The 19,052-nt window shown below is 40.8% G+C and overlaps 2 protein-coding genes across 3 annotated transcripts in view; one reads left to right on the top strand and one right to left on the bottom strand.

The window, feature by feature from the left end:
- gulp1a (GULP PTB domain containing engulfment adaptor 1a) overlaps positions 1-15,521 on the top strand; it is a 192,949-nt gene extending 177,428 nt beyond the window's left edge. Inside the window, exons 8-12 of one of the 2 annotated variants that reach the window (XM_080753116.1) lie at positions 731-847; positions 1,826-1,912; positions 7,874-8,015; positions 10,286-10,380; positions 14,682-15,521. In XM_080753116.1, the coding sequence (XP_080609242.1) occupies positions 731-847; positions 1,826-1,912; positions 7,874-8,015; positions 10,286-10,380; positions 14,682-14,723 (483 nt within the window). In that variant the 3' untranslated portion in view covers positions 14,724-15,521. Of the gene's footprint in view, positions 1-730; positions 848-1,825; positions 1,913-7,873; positions 8,016-10,285; positions 10,381-14,623 lie in introns of both variants that reach the window. The other variant, XM_080753115.1, reaches the window with a different exon arrangement.
- Positions 15,522-16,707: 1,186 nt separating this feature from the next.
- The window catches only part of LOC308308367 (uncharacterized protein), an 87,511-nt gene continuing 85,166 nt past the window's right edge, over positions 16,708-19,052 (bottom strand). The window contains exon 54 of the mRNA XM_080753792.1: positions 16,708-18,752. Within this exon, the coding sequence (XP_080609918.1) occupies positions 18,606-18,752 (147 nt within the window). The 3' untranslated portion in view covers positions 16,708-18,605. The remainder of the gene's footprint in view (positions 18,753-19,052) is intronic.

Here is a 19,052-nt window from a genome sequence, read left to right as displayed (position 1 = left end):
CCATCTTGGCACTAACCCAAGCCATCAAAGTTTGTTGAACGCCCGGGCCAAGCTTTGCGGGACGCCTAATGAAATGAACTCAGAAATAGCACCGCTCCCTTCACACTAGGTGTGATTTTCTTCATAAATCAGTGCTATTGAACACCCTTTATGTCTGTGTGTTGGTTAAAAAAAATATTGAACCAATGGAAAGCATTAAAAAAACTCCACTTGAGCTGGATGCTTTTTAATTTCTTGAAAAATTACCATTTTGGAGTTAGCTGGTTTCTACCCGACAGCAGAGAAATACAATGTTGGGGTATTTATTTATTATTTATGTATTTATTAATTATACTTTTAAGTCCACTGCATCCCAGAGGCATTTACTACAATACTATTTTCAGAGTTTTTGTTACGAATTTAGTTAATTTGTAGGCGTGGATTATTAACAGAAAACACATTAACAGATAAATGAGGATGCATCAGTACATGTTGTTAAGCAGCACATACTGTACTTTAATTCAAGTTATCCCTACCTTTACCAGCTCCAACATCAAAGAAACAAATTGACACATTAATGCGTTATTATGAATTACAATCCAATAATACGATTGTGAAATGGACCATTCTGCAATCTACATAACGAGTACTTGTTTGGTCCTGTTTAAGCATATTTTGATGCCAATGCCTTCATGTATTACTCAATTCAATTTGCATGTTTCATGCATAATCAGCAGTTCCTGTGTTCCAGGCAGAGGAGATCACCCTAACGATCGGCCAGGCGTTTGACCTGGCGTACAAGAAGTTCCTGGAATCTGGAGGCAAAGACGTAGAGACACGGAAACAGATAGGAACCCTACAGAAAAGAGTATGTTTGCAGGGGTGTCACAAGGGGGGGGGGGGGGGGGTGGCGGGGAGTGGGACTGAGTTACTAGGGCCCAATTATTTTATATTTTAGCTATTGAAAAATAGCAGATATACAAGCTCACGGTGCAGCACTGAGTGACGCACTGCGAGCTTGTAGATCTGCTATTTTTGAATCTTTGAATATATGTATTTTTTAAGTGTTAACATTTGTAACTCAAATTTTGCTTCTGGGAGGGTCCCTGGAACTAAATATTATGAGATGGGGGTCTGTGGCCAAATACATAACATTTTGGGGGTCTTTCACATGAAAAGGTTTGAGCCCCACTGACATAGAAACATAGGTTTTTTAAAAAAAGGATTTGAAATATTCAAAGACGAAAAATCGTCATGATTTTTCAAAAATAGCAGATCTACAAGCTCGCAGCGTGGCACTCGGTGCCACGCTGTGAGCTTGTATATCTGCTATTTTGCAATAGTCAAAGCACAAAATAATGCGTAATAATGCGTTCCCAGTCCAAATGGGTTAAACCCCCCTATGAAGAACATTCATGGGGGGCCCGCAGTGAATCCCCCACCCCTGTATGTTTGTCTTCTGTGACATCATTAATGCTGATTATACATTATTCAGTCATTATTAATAACAGTTAATGTGTTATCATTCTAAATCATTCAGTCTTGTTTGTTAGTGAGGAAAGATGATAAAACAAAAACATACTCTATTAAAGAGCTGCGGCATGGCTCAGCCTAGCTGAAATACTCATGTCTCTAATGGAGTTGGGCTGAACATGAGGTTCACATTCATTTTGAGATATGGTGTTGTTAATGTACTACTTTGATTTATAATGGTTTCATAAAGTAAGCTCATCTTCCATCCATCAAACTGAGTATTATTATGGCAGTTTAAATACATTCCAGATTCCAATAACAGTTTCCATTCTGGTTATTTAATGGTATTCGGTTGTTTGCCTGCTTTTTGCAGATTCAAGAACTGGAAACGGAGAACTCGGAACTAAAGAAACAGCTTCAGGATCTGGAAGAACAGCTGATGATATCTCCTGTACCACCAGTAAGGACCAACCTGCATGGACATGCTGATGTAACCACGTTTACACATCATGTCCAAAAGTGTTCATTTTCAGGAAATGGAAAAAGGAACCTGGCTGTATTCCAATGTAGTTATGATTTAATCACTGGCACTTGTTTACAGCACTACTCGGGGAGGACCCTTTGTACTGTTGTATGTGTTGCAGAGTTCACAATACGGTACCCACTACCATATGACCAACGAATTGACTAAATATGGAGATACAGGGATACAGACATGTTCAGTGGTGGAAAAAGTACTCACATATTTTACTTAAGTAAAAGTATCAATACTGAAATATAGAAATACTCTATTACAAGTAAAAGTCCAGAATTCAAAACGTACTTGAGTAAAAGTATGAATGTGTTGGCATCAAAACGTACTTGAAGTATCAAAAGTAAAAGTACAAAATGATTGAAAATAGCAGATCTACACGCTCAGAACTACAAGCTCAGAACACGATGTGACGCGTTCTGAGCTTTTAGATCGGCTATAAATAGCCTCGGTATAAAATAGGGAAACAGTGGATTAATGTATGTTTTACAATATAATCATTTATATCTGCAAAGTAACTAGTAAGTAAAGTTTTCAAATAATTGTAGTGGAGTAAAAGTACAATATTTGCCTCTGAGATGTAGTGGAGTAGAAGTAAAAGTACTGAAAACGGGAAATACTCAAGTAAAGTACAAATACCTCAAAACTGTACTTGAGTACAGTACTTAAGTAAACATGCTTAGTTACTTTACACCACTGGACATTTTGTGCATTGCTCTGTAATATAATGGAGTTCTATTGTGCACACTACCACTTATCTCGGTGCAGCGGCACAACTGTGACGCAAAGCTTGGCCAATCAATGAAGCCGATGGGTTCGATTGGCCAATCAGGGAAGATGATGCCTACACCCCACGCACACACAGAGAGTCAGGGTATTCTCCACAGACCTGCGGGCGGTCAGACACACAGACAGACACACAGACAGACAGATACAGATCTGTGCGTTTTCGGTTATGGACTACCGCCGGTCCAACTGAATTCCTGCTCCATATTATCTTTGATTAGATTATCGTTGATTGGTTTAATTTATGCCCGGGACAGTAACACAGACGCAGGTTTTGTGAATTAGTAGCTAAGGTATTTCTACAACCCACAGACAGACTTAAACACTTTCAACCTCGTGTCCCTCTTTTGGTCATTTTCAAAAGCAGAAAAAAAAGGAAAAAAAAATAATAGCTGATCGACACACTTATAGAGCTTGTAGATATGAGCTATATTTTCATCCTGGCCTTACCCACTTATCCCTAAACTTCTTTGCCTTTTTTTTTTACTATTTTGACACATTGTGAGCTTGTAGATCAGCTATTTGAAAAAAAGGGAAAAAGGTTTATAGATAGAAGGGGCATGACGAGAATAGCGCCCATAGGCTGCTTTCCCTGCGACACTGTCATATGGGGAAAGTAAAAGATAGGGAATTAATTTATGGAAAAACATTTAAAAGGATGAGGTATACAGTATGAAGATTATGTTTCTGCCCGACAGCGACGAAATGTACCACGTGTCCATTTTTATACCGTTTTAGAGAAGCGACTGATACGGCGCCCAAACAATTCCACTCTCAATGTTCCCGTCACCTCAAACTACACGTCTTTCGGTGATATTTAAGGAAAACATTGCTCAAGTGAAAACGTATCATTGCATGCTTTGATAAGGTTTTGGACTGCTGGGTTTCCTGATACCCTGGTGGGCTGTTTAAAATGCAGGGCCGTCCTGGCACATGTGGCCAGTCTTATCTTCAGGGGGTTGGTGTGAGTCCAGGCTTAATGTCTGAAGGCAAGCAATTACACACCTGATTGGTTTGATGAGAAAGGCGAGATAGGTTGCTGTATAATTGGAGCAAATGCCGGCACCCACAGCCGCCCTGCCCTTGTGAATACAACTCATACACCCGTCTCTCCGAGCGTATAAGACTGAATAATAATACTATGTGCCCTTCGAAACGTTTTTTGACGTTGGTTAGTGTCACAGCAATCTGGCTAGCCATCGTCAAAGAAAAGGTCGATCCTTTTCAGTTGTAACTCGAGCTCAGTTACCGGTAGGCTGTTCTTGAGAGACTAGTGTCGCAGTAACCTCAGCCCTGGTGTGATCGTTTTAAAATTATTATTATATTTAAAAAGAAATGTATAATTCCATCGCATGATGGCTTCGCTTGCCGCCATGTGACATGTTGTTCACTTGAAGATCTGCTCTTGTCAGCAAGTGACACCGTCGTGTGACAGAGAAGGAATTAGTTTGGCTTTTTTGTACCGACCTCAGATTCATCGACATTTCTAGATTTAAAGCTGCAGTCCTTAACCTTTACATAATAACCGGGATTCGGACCCGGGACCTCCTGCAAGTGTCACTATTTACTGTTGTGCTAATAGAGAAAGCATATTTATATTGCCAGTATATTGCATTTGAAGCTTCATGCAATACGACTTGTCATTCAACCAGTAGTGGTCCTACTATAAATGTCACAATAGCAGAGCAGGTAGAGCAACTACAACTACGGGCGCCCATATCTGAATGGTTAGTGAGCCTGCCAGGGGAGCCAGAGCCCCTGGCTGTCTATTCCAAACCAGTAATGTGTCGCTGTGCGTCCATCAGCAAGACTCTTAACCCCTAATTGTTCCCCAAGCGCTGCACAATGGCTGCGCACGGCTCCCAGTAATTATAGGATGAGTAAATACAGAGGACTCATTTCACATAATATTATGCAAATATACAGTGACATTAAAAAAACAAGGAGTGGGGCCTATATTAATTACGGTAAATTAAAATGCTGTTCTTTTTATTGTAAAGGAGAATTTCGTCCTAGAAGGCTATCTTACCTTTAGATGTACTATTATCTCCCCAGAAAGTGGTCCAGCAGTTGTTGTTTTTTTTTCCATTACAGGCAATTTGTCTTCACTGATCACGAGAGAGAAATGCGGTTTAACAGTATAACCGATCGCCCCTGTTTGGAGCTGTGTAGGACAAATGTACAAAATTGCCTGTCATAAAAATAAATAAAAAACACAGCCATTTTTTGGGGAGAGAATAAGTACATCTAAAGGTGAGATAGCCTTCTAGGCCGAAATTGTCCTTTATCTTTTTGTAGTACAGTACATGCAGTTGTATGCTCTGTAAAGATATGGTTTTATTCACACAAATACATTATGGGTTGCAGCTTTAACACTTTGTTGCTTGAACAACCTCAATATGGTACATCTTTTCACGCAATAGTATTGTGCCGTCATATGTATATTGTCACTGTCGGGCAGAAACCTTGTATCACCAAGTTTCAAATGTGTACGTTTTTTGGTAAATTAAAGCCCTACTTCATCATACAAAAGTGTCGCACAAAAGTAGTGAAAATAGCAGATCTACAAGCACACAATGCCTCACATGGCGAGTAGATCTGCTATTTTCACTACTTTAACTCGTTTTTAAAACAATAAAAAAAGGAACGGTTTTGGACATACAAGGTTTCCACCTGACAAAAACGACATAAGGCCCCTTTTCCACTGCAAGGTGGAACCAGAACTTTCAGGAACCTGAACCTATTTTTTTGGTTCTGGTTTTGTTTCCATTGCACACGTTCCTGGAACCTTTTTTAGTTCCTGCTCCTGAGGTAGAAGTAGAACTAAACCTTAGCTTCCCTGATTGGCTGGGATAAGCTACTGCTCTTTTTTTGGGACCTTCCTGGTTAGTTCTGGTTATATGGAAACGTAAGCAGAACTTGGTCCCGGAACTTCACAGGTTCTTGAAAGACAAGTCCTTGGTTCTGGAAAGTTCTGGTTCTAGTTCTGGGTGGGCCCTACAGTGGAAATGGGGCTATACCAGGGGTGGGCAACTTTGATGATGGTGAGGGCCACTATATTTCCACCTTCACTCCAGAGGGCCGCATATTGCTATGTCCTACTTTGTCATTCTATTATCTTACACAAAAGAAGCAAAAAATAGCAGATCTACAAGCTCAAAACGCATCGCGCTGCGATGCGTTTTGAGCTTGTAGATTGACAATTTTTGTCTTCTTTTGAATTGGAATCCTGAATTATTTTTTTGTTATTTTTTAATTGGAATCCTGAAATCTAACATTTTGATTTAATTTCAAATGCATTTAGTTATATATTCATGTTAACTTTATGAACTTAAATACAAATACATTGGACATTAAAAAATAATAATAATAATAATACTATACTAGTCATTAAGCTACTAATATACAGTATGTGTAGACTAACGGAATTAAAGCAGGTCATGTATGGAATTGTAACAGCTGAAATCAATAATTTATTAGTTTTCCGGTATTAACCTGCGGGCCGCATTAAGTGAAGGTGAGGGCCGCATGTGGCCCCCGGGCCGCCAGTTGCCCATGTATGGGGCTATACTGTGTGTCATGTTCCCAGCTCACGCCTCTCTGTCTGTGATCTGTCCTCAGCTTCTGCACTTAAACTCTACTAACGAGGCGTACATGCTGCAGAGGCCCTCCTCTCTCTTCTGGTGTCACAGCCTCAAGTCCTTCTCCTGCCTGGAGATCTCCTCTGTCACGCTCACCCCTATGAGCTCGCCCGAGTCCAACTTCTCCTCCGCCGGGCTACTAACCCCGCCCCCTCTGCCCGCCAAACCGGCTCTTCTTCCGGCTAAGCCCGCCGAGGGCTGCAGCATCCCACGGCCTCGCGTAAACACCTCTATGCTTCTCTGCACAACCCTTTTTTTCCCCCCTCTTTGTTTCCACCTCCTTTCTGCCTTTAGCTCTGTTGCAGGATATCTCCAAATGTTTCCATGCCAAAGACCGGCAAAATAGACATAGAAAGAAAGAAAGAAAGAAAGAAAGAAAGAAAGAAAGAATGAAAATGGACGATGTACTGTACAAGCTAGCTTGAAGGTTGTCTATTTTCGTTCTCTCTCTCTCTCTCTCTCTCTCTCTCTCTCTCTCTCTCTCTCTCTCTCTCTCTATATATATATATATATATATATATATATATATATACCGGTATAGCCTATATATACAGTATATGCTACACTGTATGTACTATGTACAGTATATTCCCCCCCTTAATTTTCATCTCCTTTCCAATTAGACCCCCCTGGCAGCCCCCCCTGGGGCCCTGCTTTGAAAATCTATGATCTGTTGGTTCCTCTTGCTCTCATTTGGCTATGTCCTGCTGTGATATGTGTGCTGCAATTACTGTATGTCTGTAATTATTGCATGAGAAATGCTTAGAACGGTGGTTTTCGCCCTGTGGTCTTCTCCCGAGTAGATTGCATTCAGCCTGCTTGCCCCACTTCTAAATGACTCGATAAGGATAAACTGGTTGAATAAATGAAAGATTAAATTAAGTTAAGCTAGGGGGCACGGTGGCGCAGTTGGTAGCGCTGTCGCCTCCCGGGGGACGCTGTGGGCGCTGGGAGCGTGTTCTCTCCTCCGCGTCATCAGCGCCCACACCCTAGGTGGGGTTGGCGAAAGGGCCTTTCTGTGTGGAGTTTGTGTGTTCTCCCCGTGTCTCCTAGGGTTGATACCCTCACAAAAACATGCAGTAATCCTGGTCTCTATAATGCCTCCCCCTGGCCAGCCGGGGCGATTGATGGAGGGGAAAGGAACTGGTTGGAATAACGTGTTCCTTCCACGCGCTACGTCCAAACCGGGGAAATCCCCCCCCCTGTCAGGTGAAAAGAAGCAACTTGGACTACTCATGCACTGAAGGAAGCATGAGGTCAGTCCGTTTTCTCCCCAGGCGTGGCAGAGGGAGAGCAGAAACCAGGATTACAGGTTAGGTAATTGGCACTGAGTGAAAAAATGGGTTGCAAAATCATGGGATAAAAATTATAAGAAAAAAATAAAAAATAAAGTTAAGCTCATCTCGGCCTTCTGGAACAAAGTATGAGTGCTGACCCAGATGTTTTCCTTGGGTTCGTGCAGGGAGGTAGCATCTCCACGAAGGCCAACTCCACAGATGTGTTTGACATGGTTCCATTCTCCCCTGGGACACCGCCCCTGGTGCCCATACCGGCCAGCAACGGTTGCCCCCCACCGCCACCAACATCATTGCCACCGGATATAAGTGAGTATTAACAACCCATTTAGGCCTAGAATTATTGAATGCTTTAACCAGTGAAAAATAGCAGTGAAAGGTGTGGATAGTGCAGGTTTTTAAGGGAAACATGTATTATTATGCATATAAATAAGGAATTATCTGCCAAATACATGGACATTGTATATTGACAAACCTGCACCTTGACATGAACCCAGAGATTACACACATTTATCGATAGACCAGTGTAGCTATATGGAAAGGAAAAGTAATTAAACCCCTCCTTTTCATTTTTTCTCCTTAAAAATGCTAAATACAATGCACAAGTAGGTAGTATTGATTCTTTGCACTGCCGTTTCGATACGATACAAACTAAAACGATAAAATTCGATTTTAGCTGTTTTCATTTCGATATACTTTGATTTTTTAAGTTAAAAACGATATTTCGATACAGTTACTATATCGTTACACCCCTATACAGACAGTGTGGTAAAAATACCCTTGCTATGTCTACCCCACTGTTTGTCTACACCATTATGAATCACTGCTTTCAACGTCATTGTTTTGCGACGTCAACATTTCACAGAAAAATACACAGATAGGCCTACGTTGTATTTTTTGGCCACGCTATTATTATTGATCTCCGCGCATCGGAACAATAGGATTTAGGTTGAAAACCCACTACATTTCGCCTCACCATCGAGGATTTTACTGTGTGGTTGGAGAGTTTCGCTCTCACATTATTGATTGTTTTTGGTCCTAGATCATAACAGTATGAAAAGCTGGAGGGGAAGTGGTATTGCACTGTTGTACAGAACATACCGTTTGTTAAATATTTAATCTAGTTTCAGGAAGCCATTGTATTCGTGCCCTGCAAACATAGCAACTCTCTTGCACTTGTGCACAGTTAGGATATGGCTCAGAAATAATTGATTTCTATTATTTTTCTACTACATTACCTAATGTGTAATATTGAGCATAACTGCTCAATACCCACTACAGTTGCCTATCCTGGGGGACATCCTGGGAATAAGAAGTGTTTCATAGTACTTTAGAACGAGAGAGGCTCTGGATGGATTCTAGTAAGCCACAAAAAAAAATCCTCACGATCAGGACTGGATAGTGCGAAGGAAATAAGAAACTCTGAGATTTGTTCTGCATTACATTTCAGGAAGATAGGTATTTTCTTGGGTCTCTATAGGCAAGGCAAGTTAAGTTGATTTGTACAACACAATTCAGCAACAAGGCAATTCAAGGTGCTTCACATACGTAAGATATTCTAAGCATTAAGAGTTCAAGATACAGAGCACTAAGGGAGTGCCAAATAAGCACATTATAAAAGGATATTTGAATACAAAAGAAGTACAATTGAAACAGAAAAATAAGACACTGATTCCTTGACCATTTACCCCATCAATTGTGTTCATGGCACTTAACTCTTATACCGCTTTGAACGTTCCTGTTCGCCCCAATTCTCTAGAGACCTCCGTGCCAATACGGCGCTCGTTCGCGTTCGTTCGTTCGTTTACCTTGTTGAAGCTGATGAGGGGTCGCGCCGCCGTGTACTGTAAACACATTTTCCGCGGTGATGGTGTGACCAATTCACTTCCTTGTTGATTTCTCTGGCTGTGAGGCTCTGTGGCCAGTGACTGGTCTGAATCACATAACAGGCAAATTCACATTCATTCTCGCATGACGCCGCCCTCTGCTGCCTGGCAGACCAAAGTGCACTATTGCACAATCAAAAAATAATAATAATAATAAATAAATAAATGTCTGTCTATCTACTATAACGTCGCAAAGGTAAGCCGCTTTTTGATGGCACCAGACCCAATAAATAAATAAATAATCTGGCAGTAGGAGAGTTAATCTGATCTTGCAATTTGTATATTTTGCGTGCATATTCTTTCATTTGACATGTGTGCATTAAGTCTCTCTGGATCAGAGCAACTTGCAAATGCCTAATACAGTTATAGTGTCTAAATGTCCACACACTGTTGTTGTTGGGTTCTTTTTCTTTCTTTTTTTTGCTCCCATGGTGAAATAGTATGAATAAATTCACCTTGGAAGCAAAAGAAAACTGTGTGCGGATATGCTATCTCGTCTCATTTACTATTTATTTCTTATCCTGAACTCCACCTGTTGAAATGTTGTGGGCGTGCGTGCGTGCGTGCGTGCGTGCGTGCGTGCCTGCGTGCATTCCCTCGGACCGCATCTGTAAGTTGTGCTATATCATGGACTCAGAAGCACGATAAAGGGCGTTACTTTGGTTTTGAATATCTTTGTGTCCCACTTCTTAGGGAAAGACCTGTTTGGTGCTGAGCCCTTTGATCCGTTCACCTGTGGGGCGGCAGACTTTCCTCCTGATATCCAGTCAAAGCTGGATGAGATGCAGGTGACCGCATGTCTGTGAAATTGTGTTTCTTCTACAAGGTCTTTGTATGTTTGTTTGTTTGTCTGTAGCAGTGCGGGGCAGTTGGTGCATACTTTGTATCAAGGTGTTCTCAGTAGAATTCACAGCCTTTGAGGTTTAAAAAATAGTTAAAGAGGTGGTGCCATAGTTTTGTACTTTTTCTGTTTTGTTAGTGTCTATGAAGTTAACATTATTCTAATAGGCCACCGGGTGGGGTTATGATGTGCAGATTTCCCTACTTCCTGAAAGCTGAAAGCCTCTCAGTCAAAAGGCTCAAAACATAGATTAAATGACATCATATAATCATCCCCTCCCCTTTTACCATTCACCCAACACTGTGGGTGTGGTTAACCTCAGCTGGGTTAACACCCACCTATCGCCAAAATAAAATGCCTGGGTTTCCGAGGCTAACACCCACCTGACAACCAGGCATACCTAATGAACTGGTTGGTGTGGCCACATACAGTAAAACACAATTTCAACTCTTTCTGTGCACTTCTTCCTTCTTCCTCCGAGTATAATCATAATACCTGATCATCATGTTTATGGGAGAAAAAATCTGGGCACTGCATCTTTAAGGAAATGCAATTTCTCTTCCAATTCTTTATTAGACCCAGTGATGAGCTAGGGTAAACCACCACTGCCGAATGAGTAAACACTGAATGTGTTTGTCCATGGGTTGTCCGACAAATTACATCCATCAATTACAACTACTAACTGTACATTTGGCAACACAGCATTTGTGCCGTGACAAAAGAAGGCACAGTTAAAAGTAGAACTTGTTTGGGACCACCTTTGGACTATTTTAAAATAACACACTGAAATGATATGAATAAGGTATAGTACCTTTTAATGAGATTGTGTTTTCAGATTGCTGAAGAAGATTATAATTGTTTCATTATTTAGGATTTAATTGGGAAATGAAAGCAACCAGGTGTTGCAGAGTGAAGGGCTCTGTCTGGGTACGTTTATCAGTGCTTCCCAATTAGACTTTAATGTTCTGTCATAAGGTGATTTCAGTGTAATACACTACATGCAGTATTTTGATTTGAATTATGTTCAAATTCTTCTTCTTCTTTCCTTCCCCCCCCATCCCCCCTCCAGCATTTAACCCATTTAGAACGGGTACACAGTATTGTGTATTATTTTTTGTGTATGCTTTAACTATTGAAAAATAGCAGATATACAAGCTCACAGCGCTGCAAGCTTGTAGATCTGCCCATAGCTGGAGCTCAGTTAGTCTGTTCTTGAGAGACTACTATGTCAGTGGTTCTCAAACCTTTTCATGTGAAGGACCCCCAAACTGATATTTATTTGGCCACGGACCCCATCTCAAAATATTTAGTTCCAGGGACCACCCAGAAGCAAAATTTGATTTACAAACGTTCGCTTTGAAAATACATATATTCAAAGATTTGCACACATTTTCACGACTTTTTCAAAAAAATAGCAGATCTACAAGCTCGCAGCGCGGCACCTGGTGCCGCGCTGTGAGCTTGTAGATCTGCTATTTTTCAATAGCTAAAGCATTCAATAATTCTAGGCCTAAATGGGTTTTAATGCAGATGTCACTCATCCCTTATTTATCTTAAAATGGTGGTCAAACAGACGTGTGCAATTATGAACTCATTGGGAACTTAACATCCAGCTGACATTTTCAAATGACAGCTAACTTCTAACGTCTGTAATTGCCTGGCTCTTTTTGCTAAATGGTTTGGAGTTGCATTGCAAGTTGCTGCCAACAGGAGGCAACATTGCATCAATACAGCGACAGTGGTTTTCAACCTTTTTCATATCAAGGACTATTATCTACTTGGCATTTGAGCCACGGACCACCATTTGATGGGATTTAGCCTCTCAGTCTGTGGTACCATAGGAGAAATAAAACAAGCAAAGGTTGATCAAAGTTCAAATTATTCTACAGAGCTAGTTGTGTAATTGTGTAGACTTATTGTAAATGAAGTAATGCAGAGGTTTAACAATAATTTACCTCTTGAGAGCGTAAAATGAAAATTAAAAAAAATGTTACGCTCTCTTGGTTTTCATTTTACACTCCATCATTTAGCCGGGGACCACCTGGAACCCCCTCAGGGACCACTGGTTGAAAACCACTCATATACAGTACAAACTTCCAGTCCTTCATCTATCTCTGTTTTAACATTCCCTGTCCTTATCTTTTCTTGCCTTTTTCCCCCTGCAGCGTCAGAGATGGTTTGTACCTTTACTCTGCCTTTCCTTTGACCCCAAACTACCCCCTCTCTGTTGTTGCTGTGATAGTGTTGTCTGTGGTCCTGTGTGTGTGTTTTGTACGCTGCTGCATGCTGTTGTTTGGGACAAAGACCAGACACGGGTCTTTGGTCACCAGTGCCAACTAAAGACAGCACTTCAAACCTCTCTAAATTACTTTTCTCCCTGGCTCAGCAGTAACTTTCTTATTGGGTTTAATGGACATCAGCAGCTAATTGGGAGAGTGATGAGAAAAATAATTCATACATAGAAATATGTTCACATTTCCATTATTTTCAGTGCATTTTGGTTCTGCATTTAGTTTGTCCTTCAACTGTATTTCTTTAAAAGAGTTGGGCTACTGAGAGTATGAAGCAGAACAGTGCTTTGATATCGGTGTCCCCATTAAATACACATGACTTGTGGGCTATGTTGATGTGTATGTCAAAATGGTTAAAGCTGCAATCCGGAACTTATTCTAATGAACAGTAAGACTCCCTAATCGGTAAGTCAGGTTGCATGTATACACAATAAGGTTGTCTGCAAAAAGCAACCTCATGGTGGCGCTAGAAGAGGGGCATTTGAGAAATCAGGGTGGAGGTTGTGGTTTGCCAGCCAAGGCACCCGTTTCGGGTGTTACCATGCTATATAATGGCCCATTATCACCTATTATCATCCCATTGTCATGTGCCAGAAGGGTCATGCTCTGCCGCCTGCCGACTCAGAATGCTGTCATCAGCCCATTATCATCCGATTATCAGCCCATTAGAGAAGAATGTCATCAGCCCATTCACAAGTAATGCAATTGCACCATCTAGTGGTCAAAGAAAAGAAGGGTATCCAGCAGGATTCGAACCCAATAGGTTGTATTTCCTAGCCAACCGACGTAACAGCTCACGCTACTGGTACACAACAGAAGTTAGGGTTAGGGTTTTGGTTAGGTTTAGGCATAGTATTACTGAGGTTAGGCTTAGGGTTTGGGTTAGGTTTAGGCATAGCTTTACTGAGGTTAGGCTTAGGGTTTGGGTTAGGTTTAGTCATAGCTTTACTGAGGTTAGGCTTAGGGTTTGGGTTAGGTTTAGGCATAAGACACATATTGTCAAAGATAAAAACACAAAAAAGGGGGTTTGGTCAGCTGCTGGGTAGCTCAGTGAGTTGAGTAATGTGGCTGCGATCAATACGGTCCGGGTTCGTCTCCCGTGGAGGGGAGATACATATTCGAGTAAAAATGCGTCGGCGCATGCACACTAACACTCTGCCATCTCAGTCGGCAGAGCATGGCTATCCTGGCGCATTACAATGGGCTGATATCAAGTGATAATCGCTCAAAAGATGGGATGATAACGGCAGAAACAGCTGGCCAAGGAGTGTGTGCGCAAAGTTTGGCATGGATAGGAGCAACGGTGCAGGAGATAAGAGTAGAGCCAAAAGTGTGACGTGACGGACAGACTGACGGTGGAGCTTTTCTAACGGTCGCAATACAACGTTATTTTAACTAATCTGCATGGTAGAGTATGTTAATGCATGCCTTGTGGTTTATGTCAACGCGAATGTTATAGTTAATTCTGCCACCTGTAATTTATTTTGGTGAATAAAACATTGTTTTAAGCAATCGGTACGGTAGAGTTTGGGATGTTGGGAATGGCTGATTTCAGCTAGCCTGGGTGCCAGCCTGCTTGCTCCGTTCCGCGATTTGTTTTGTCTCTCCGCATCTCACAGTCTGGAAAGCCTTGTAGAGGGAGGTGGGACATAGAAAGTGAGTGGAATCCAACTGTGGCTTCTTAGGAGTACCTGTGTATGAATTCTGGGTAGGGCATAACAGTGATGGATTACAGCTTTAGCGCATTGCACAGAATGGGAGAGAACCAGCATTGTTTTTTTTGTTTCTGTTTCAGCATCTCCCATGACATGACATGTTGGCATGATGTGTTCTCATGCAGAGAGCAGCTTGGTCTGTGGGGTCACTATTAACTCACTAGATGTTCTCCTTGCCTTTCAGGAGGGGTTCAAAATGGGACTAACCTTAGAGGGCACTGTCTTTTCTCTTGACCCCCTAGACAGCCGCTGCTGATGCCAAGAGGACCATCTTTGTTCTGTGACGTAACTTTGAATTCATTTGTATTTGAAAAAAAAAGTGCCAAAATCCAGTCCACAGTCGAGTCAAGATGTCGCACAATAAAATCCCTTGAGTTAATTTAATTCCGAGAGAGTGAACAAATGGAAAACTGAAGAGTGAATGGAACTTTTGTACACTCTTCGGAGTTAAAATTACATTATGGATTTTACTTGTATGGTTCTCATCTTGGGGTTTATATATGTATTTGTTTAGATTATTTTTTTCTTTTCGATAATCCAAGGTAAATTCAGATCTGATATAGAAAGAAACTATTTTTGTAAAGAAAAAAATAAATAAATGGAAGGAGTAGTTTTGAGACCCTTTGCTTGCACAGGCAATGAAGGATGTATATAGTACACTATGTCCAATGGTACACTCTGTGGGAGAATTTTAATTTGGTACATTTTCTGCGTGATATGCACCGTTTTAGTTCCACGTTGGTAAAACATTCCTGTTTGTACGCCAGACACAACCTGTCAAAAGTGAATGGAAACTGTCCTATTAACTTGTAATGCCAAACATTGAGCTTGTTCATGATTTTTTGCATAACTTTCTTTTACTTAATGTTATTTTTATACTCTATGTAGTTGATTATAATTAACCCATGCTGATTGATTTGACATATTGACATATCTATCAATATATCATTTTGTCTTGCTGTATGTTTTAGCAGGTTGAATTGCCATTTCAGTATTTACTTATCGTCATATAATTACTTCCTATGTTAGCATAATCTTTTCTTGCACCACAAAGCACTTTTTTGAAAATGTCGGTCCATATACAGTACTATTCTTGTTATTTTACTTTATATGCAATATGACTTTGCTGTTACAGTTATTAAAGAAAATGTTACTGCATAAATGAGTCGGCCATTCTTCTTTACTTTACTAAAATAGACATTTTTGATTGACATGACATTAAAATACTCCCAAATGTTATGAATAGTTTCATGTGAAATGTCTTGGGATCAGATCGTTGGCATTAGAGGTGGCTAGGCTTCAGTCCAAGCTGGCAGATGTACTTCTGGTAGTCGCACGCTCCGGTTTCAGGGTTGGTCAACGTTCACTTGAAGGGCTATAGGGCATAGCAATGGGCATGGTTTACTGGTGCCACTAAAAAATGTGGGCGCGTGCGTGCACATCGCGTTCGCTCTACGATCCAGCCATGGTAAGCAACAAAAAACAACAGCCCTCCATAGTCCATAGCGACAGTGTGTGCATGCCTCGTGTATGTTGCGTAACAAGGAAGTGAATAGCGTTCGGAGACAGGATACAGGGGGTTGGTTGTCCCGCCCCCTGTTTCCGGTCGGGGAACATCCGTATCCGGTTTCTGTGTATAGTGCGCGGATCGGCGATCATACTTTAATTGTATTATAGCGATTACAGCATATTGACAGCTCGTCATACTCGTCATATGCGGAACGGACACATTTATATAACTCGTCATACTAGTCATAGGCAGTAAATGGGTTAAATGTAGTATATCATATAATTATATATATATATATATTGTGTGTGTGTGTGTGTGTGTGTGTGTGTGTGTGTGTGTGTGTGTGTGTGTTTCACAGAATCAAAGTTTTTATTGGTCATGATTCACCAGGATCCTGCATGGCTTGATTCTAGGCATAAAATAATCGATATAAATATCTTTTGTAAAAGAAATAATTGACGATTTTTTTAGTGACCAGTAAAACACGCCCACTGCTATGCCCTGTACATGAGCACTTTATTGTAGGATTAATCGAACACTATTTATACATTCTAAACTAAGACACCTTGGATCAGATCAAACACTCGTATGCCCATCACGTGTAGCCTCGCCATGACACGCTGCCGGTGTGAGCCCCGGCATCTCCACAGTGAAGTCCTCAGGGTTTTACTGAACTCTGAGAGACACACGACTAAATAAGAACAGGCAGAGAAGTATTTTCAATATTTATTTCAAAGGATGAAATTTCATTTTGCTTCCAGTATGGAACGTGCCACTCCTCTCTCTGCCCCTGGCTTGCTAGCAGGCAGTTTAAGCCTAGTAAAGAGAATATTTACATGTTTAAAATCTATAATAAATATAAGCATTCAATAAAGTCATTTTTATCTAAACAAAACAAAAGCCCCAAAAAAAGCCCAAACTAACAATATAACTATTTGAGAAAAGCACATTCAGGACAATTTTGAACTAATACAGAAAGCCCACAGGAAGTAACACAATTGCCAAACTACTGTACGTACACACATCCATAATAGTATGCCTGAGGCGATATATAGTCATTGTGCAGAAAAATAAGAAAGTCTGGTGATCTAATAAAGCAGGTAATAACTAAACCTGAATTAATTTGACGAGAGTGTTGGGGATAACCAAGCATTTTGTTTAATTTGTTGCATAGCAAGAAATACATGAAGCAAACAGCCGCTCAAAGCCACCTTATTTTCAAAAGCTGTTATAAAGAAATCTCAGGAGCATATAAGTCCAGGATACTGAAAAGGGGGGAACCGACATGACATGCAAAAGTACATAACATTCTGCGCTATAGGATTACTTTTGTGATCGAAGAAAACAAGAGAGAGAAATGATACAAAATCACCACACACCGATCACACAACACTGATTTCTCCTCTCCATCATTGACAGAAAGATCTTTATTGGCATTCCCAAACCCTGCCCTGTACCATTAGCCGGGAGCAGTGAGGATCACACGGCTTATAAAGAAACAGCACCTGTGAAAAGATCGACATGTGATCGCATCGCATCCCAGTTTTTTGGAGACGAGGTAGCTAACACTGAGGAAACGACAGTCTCAATGTTTCTTTAATGTTCTACTGCAGGGGTCTTCAACGTTTTCAGGCCAAGGACCCCTTAGTTGAGAGAGACGAAGCAGGGACCCCCACAACCTTTTCATAGATTCCATATAGTTTCATCGTTTGACATCACAATTATCAGTGTATTTTGTATTCATGTCAATTTGTGTTTTCAGATGTTTAACCACTTGAGCCGTCATTACCTAATACACTTCACTACTTTTACTCTGTACTTAGTCTGCTTTTTTTCCCCTCTACACCAAACCTCTTTGCCGAAAATAGCGCTGCGACGCGTTGTGAGCTTGTAGATCTGCTATTTTTGGCTACAGTTCCCAGAATATGGACACTAGGATTGGAAGATTTGGAGGACCCCCTGTAGTAACTCTGAGGGACCCCCTAGGGGTCCCGGACCCCCTGTTGAAGACCCCTGTTCTACTGTATGTGGTCAGTACAGAGTGGAAAGAACTGGATACAGGAATGAGTCTTTATCAAAGCTGTCTTTAGAAAAAGAGAAAACACCAGTGCCAATGAAGGCATCTTTGGCTGTATTCAATAGCACCACAATTTTCAGTTTATATTCAAACACTTGGTATAAAAAAAAAAAAAAATAAACAAGTCAATGAAATCATACTGGTGGAATAAAATCAGTCGACTAACATTCTGTGGAATTGCCCTTAGCCTACAAACAGCAGTTATAATTAAACATGTAAAGCATTCATATTCATAAATCTTTTGTAAGGTCTTTTTTTTTTTTACCTGTTTTGCAAAAATGAAAGCTTGCATCAGTGGATCAGGTCTTTGGACCAAAGTGTGGCATATTTAGCTTCAACTCGCGGGAAACAAAAGAGACAAAGGAATGATTCTGAATTTTTTTACCAATTCTTTTATGTAAATTTCTCCCAAACATTCATCTGACTTACAAACAAATCTTGGATGTCTTCAACTTTGTTTGAAAGGCACAATAAATATCTCGCCACAGGGCCACAATAGTCCTCAGTACTTGTATGTACAATGTGGCTGATCGTGTCAGCTGTCAGTTCAATAGTCTCAGGACGTCCCTGCTGCTGGATTTACAAGAAGCACACAGGCCCAATATCGACACCAAACTCTTGATCTGGGCCACCAATGTCCACAGGGGCAATATCCACAATGGGAAGTCTTGCAGTTTTCTGTGTCCTGTACTCAAACACTGTCTTGCCCCAGTTGCCGTTCGGTTGCTGATTACGACGAGAGACAAAAAGAACAAAATGGTAAAGTTATTGCATGATTATTACAACCAACAATAGAATTATGATATTGATATACAGTACTAAATGACATATGCCTTAAACCAGGGGTGCCCACACCTTTTTGATTGAGAGCTACTTAAAAAAATAAAATAAATGACCAGCTCCACATGATCACCTCCCAAAACAATTACATGTGGGAGCTTTGGAATAGCTTCACTGGCGTTACATATGAGAAACACACTTGACATGGGAAATAGTGGGGGAAAAGTCTTCATCCCATTCTGTATG

Source organism: Nannobrachium achirus, assembly GCF_963921795.1.
Source record: "Nannobrachium achirus genome assembly, chromosome: 22".
NCBI classification, from domain to species: domain Eukaryota; kingdom Metazoa; phylum Chordata; class Actinopteri; order Myctophiformes; family Myctophidae; genus Nannobrachium; species Nannobrachium achirus.
This window is presented reverse-complemented; position numbering and strand designations above follow the sequence as displayed.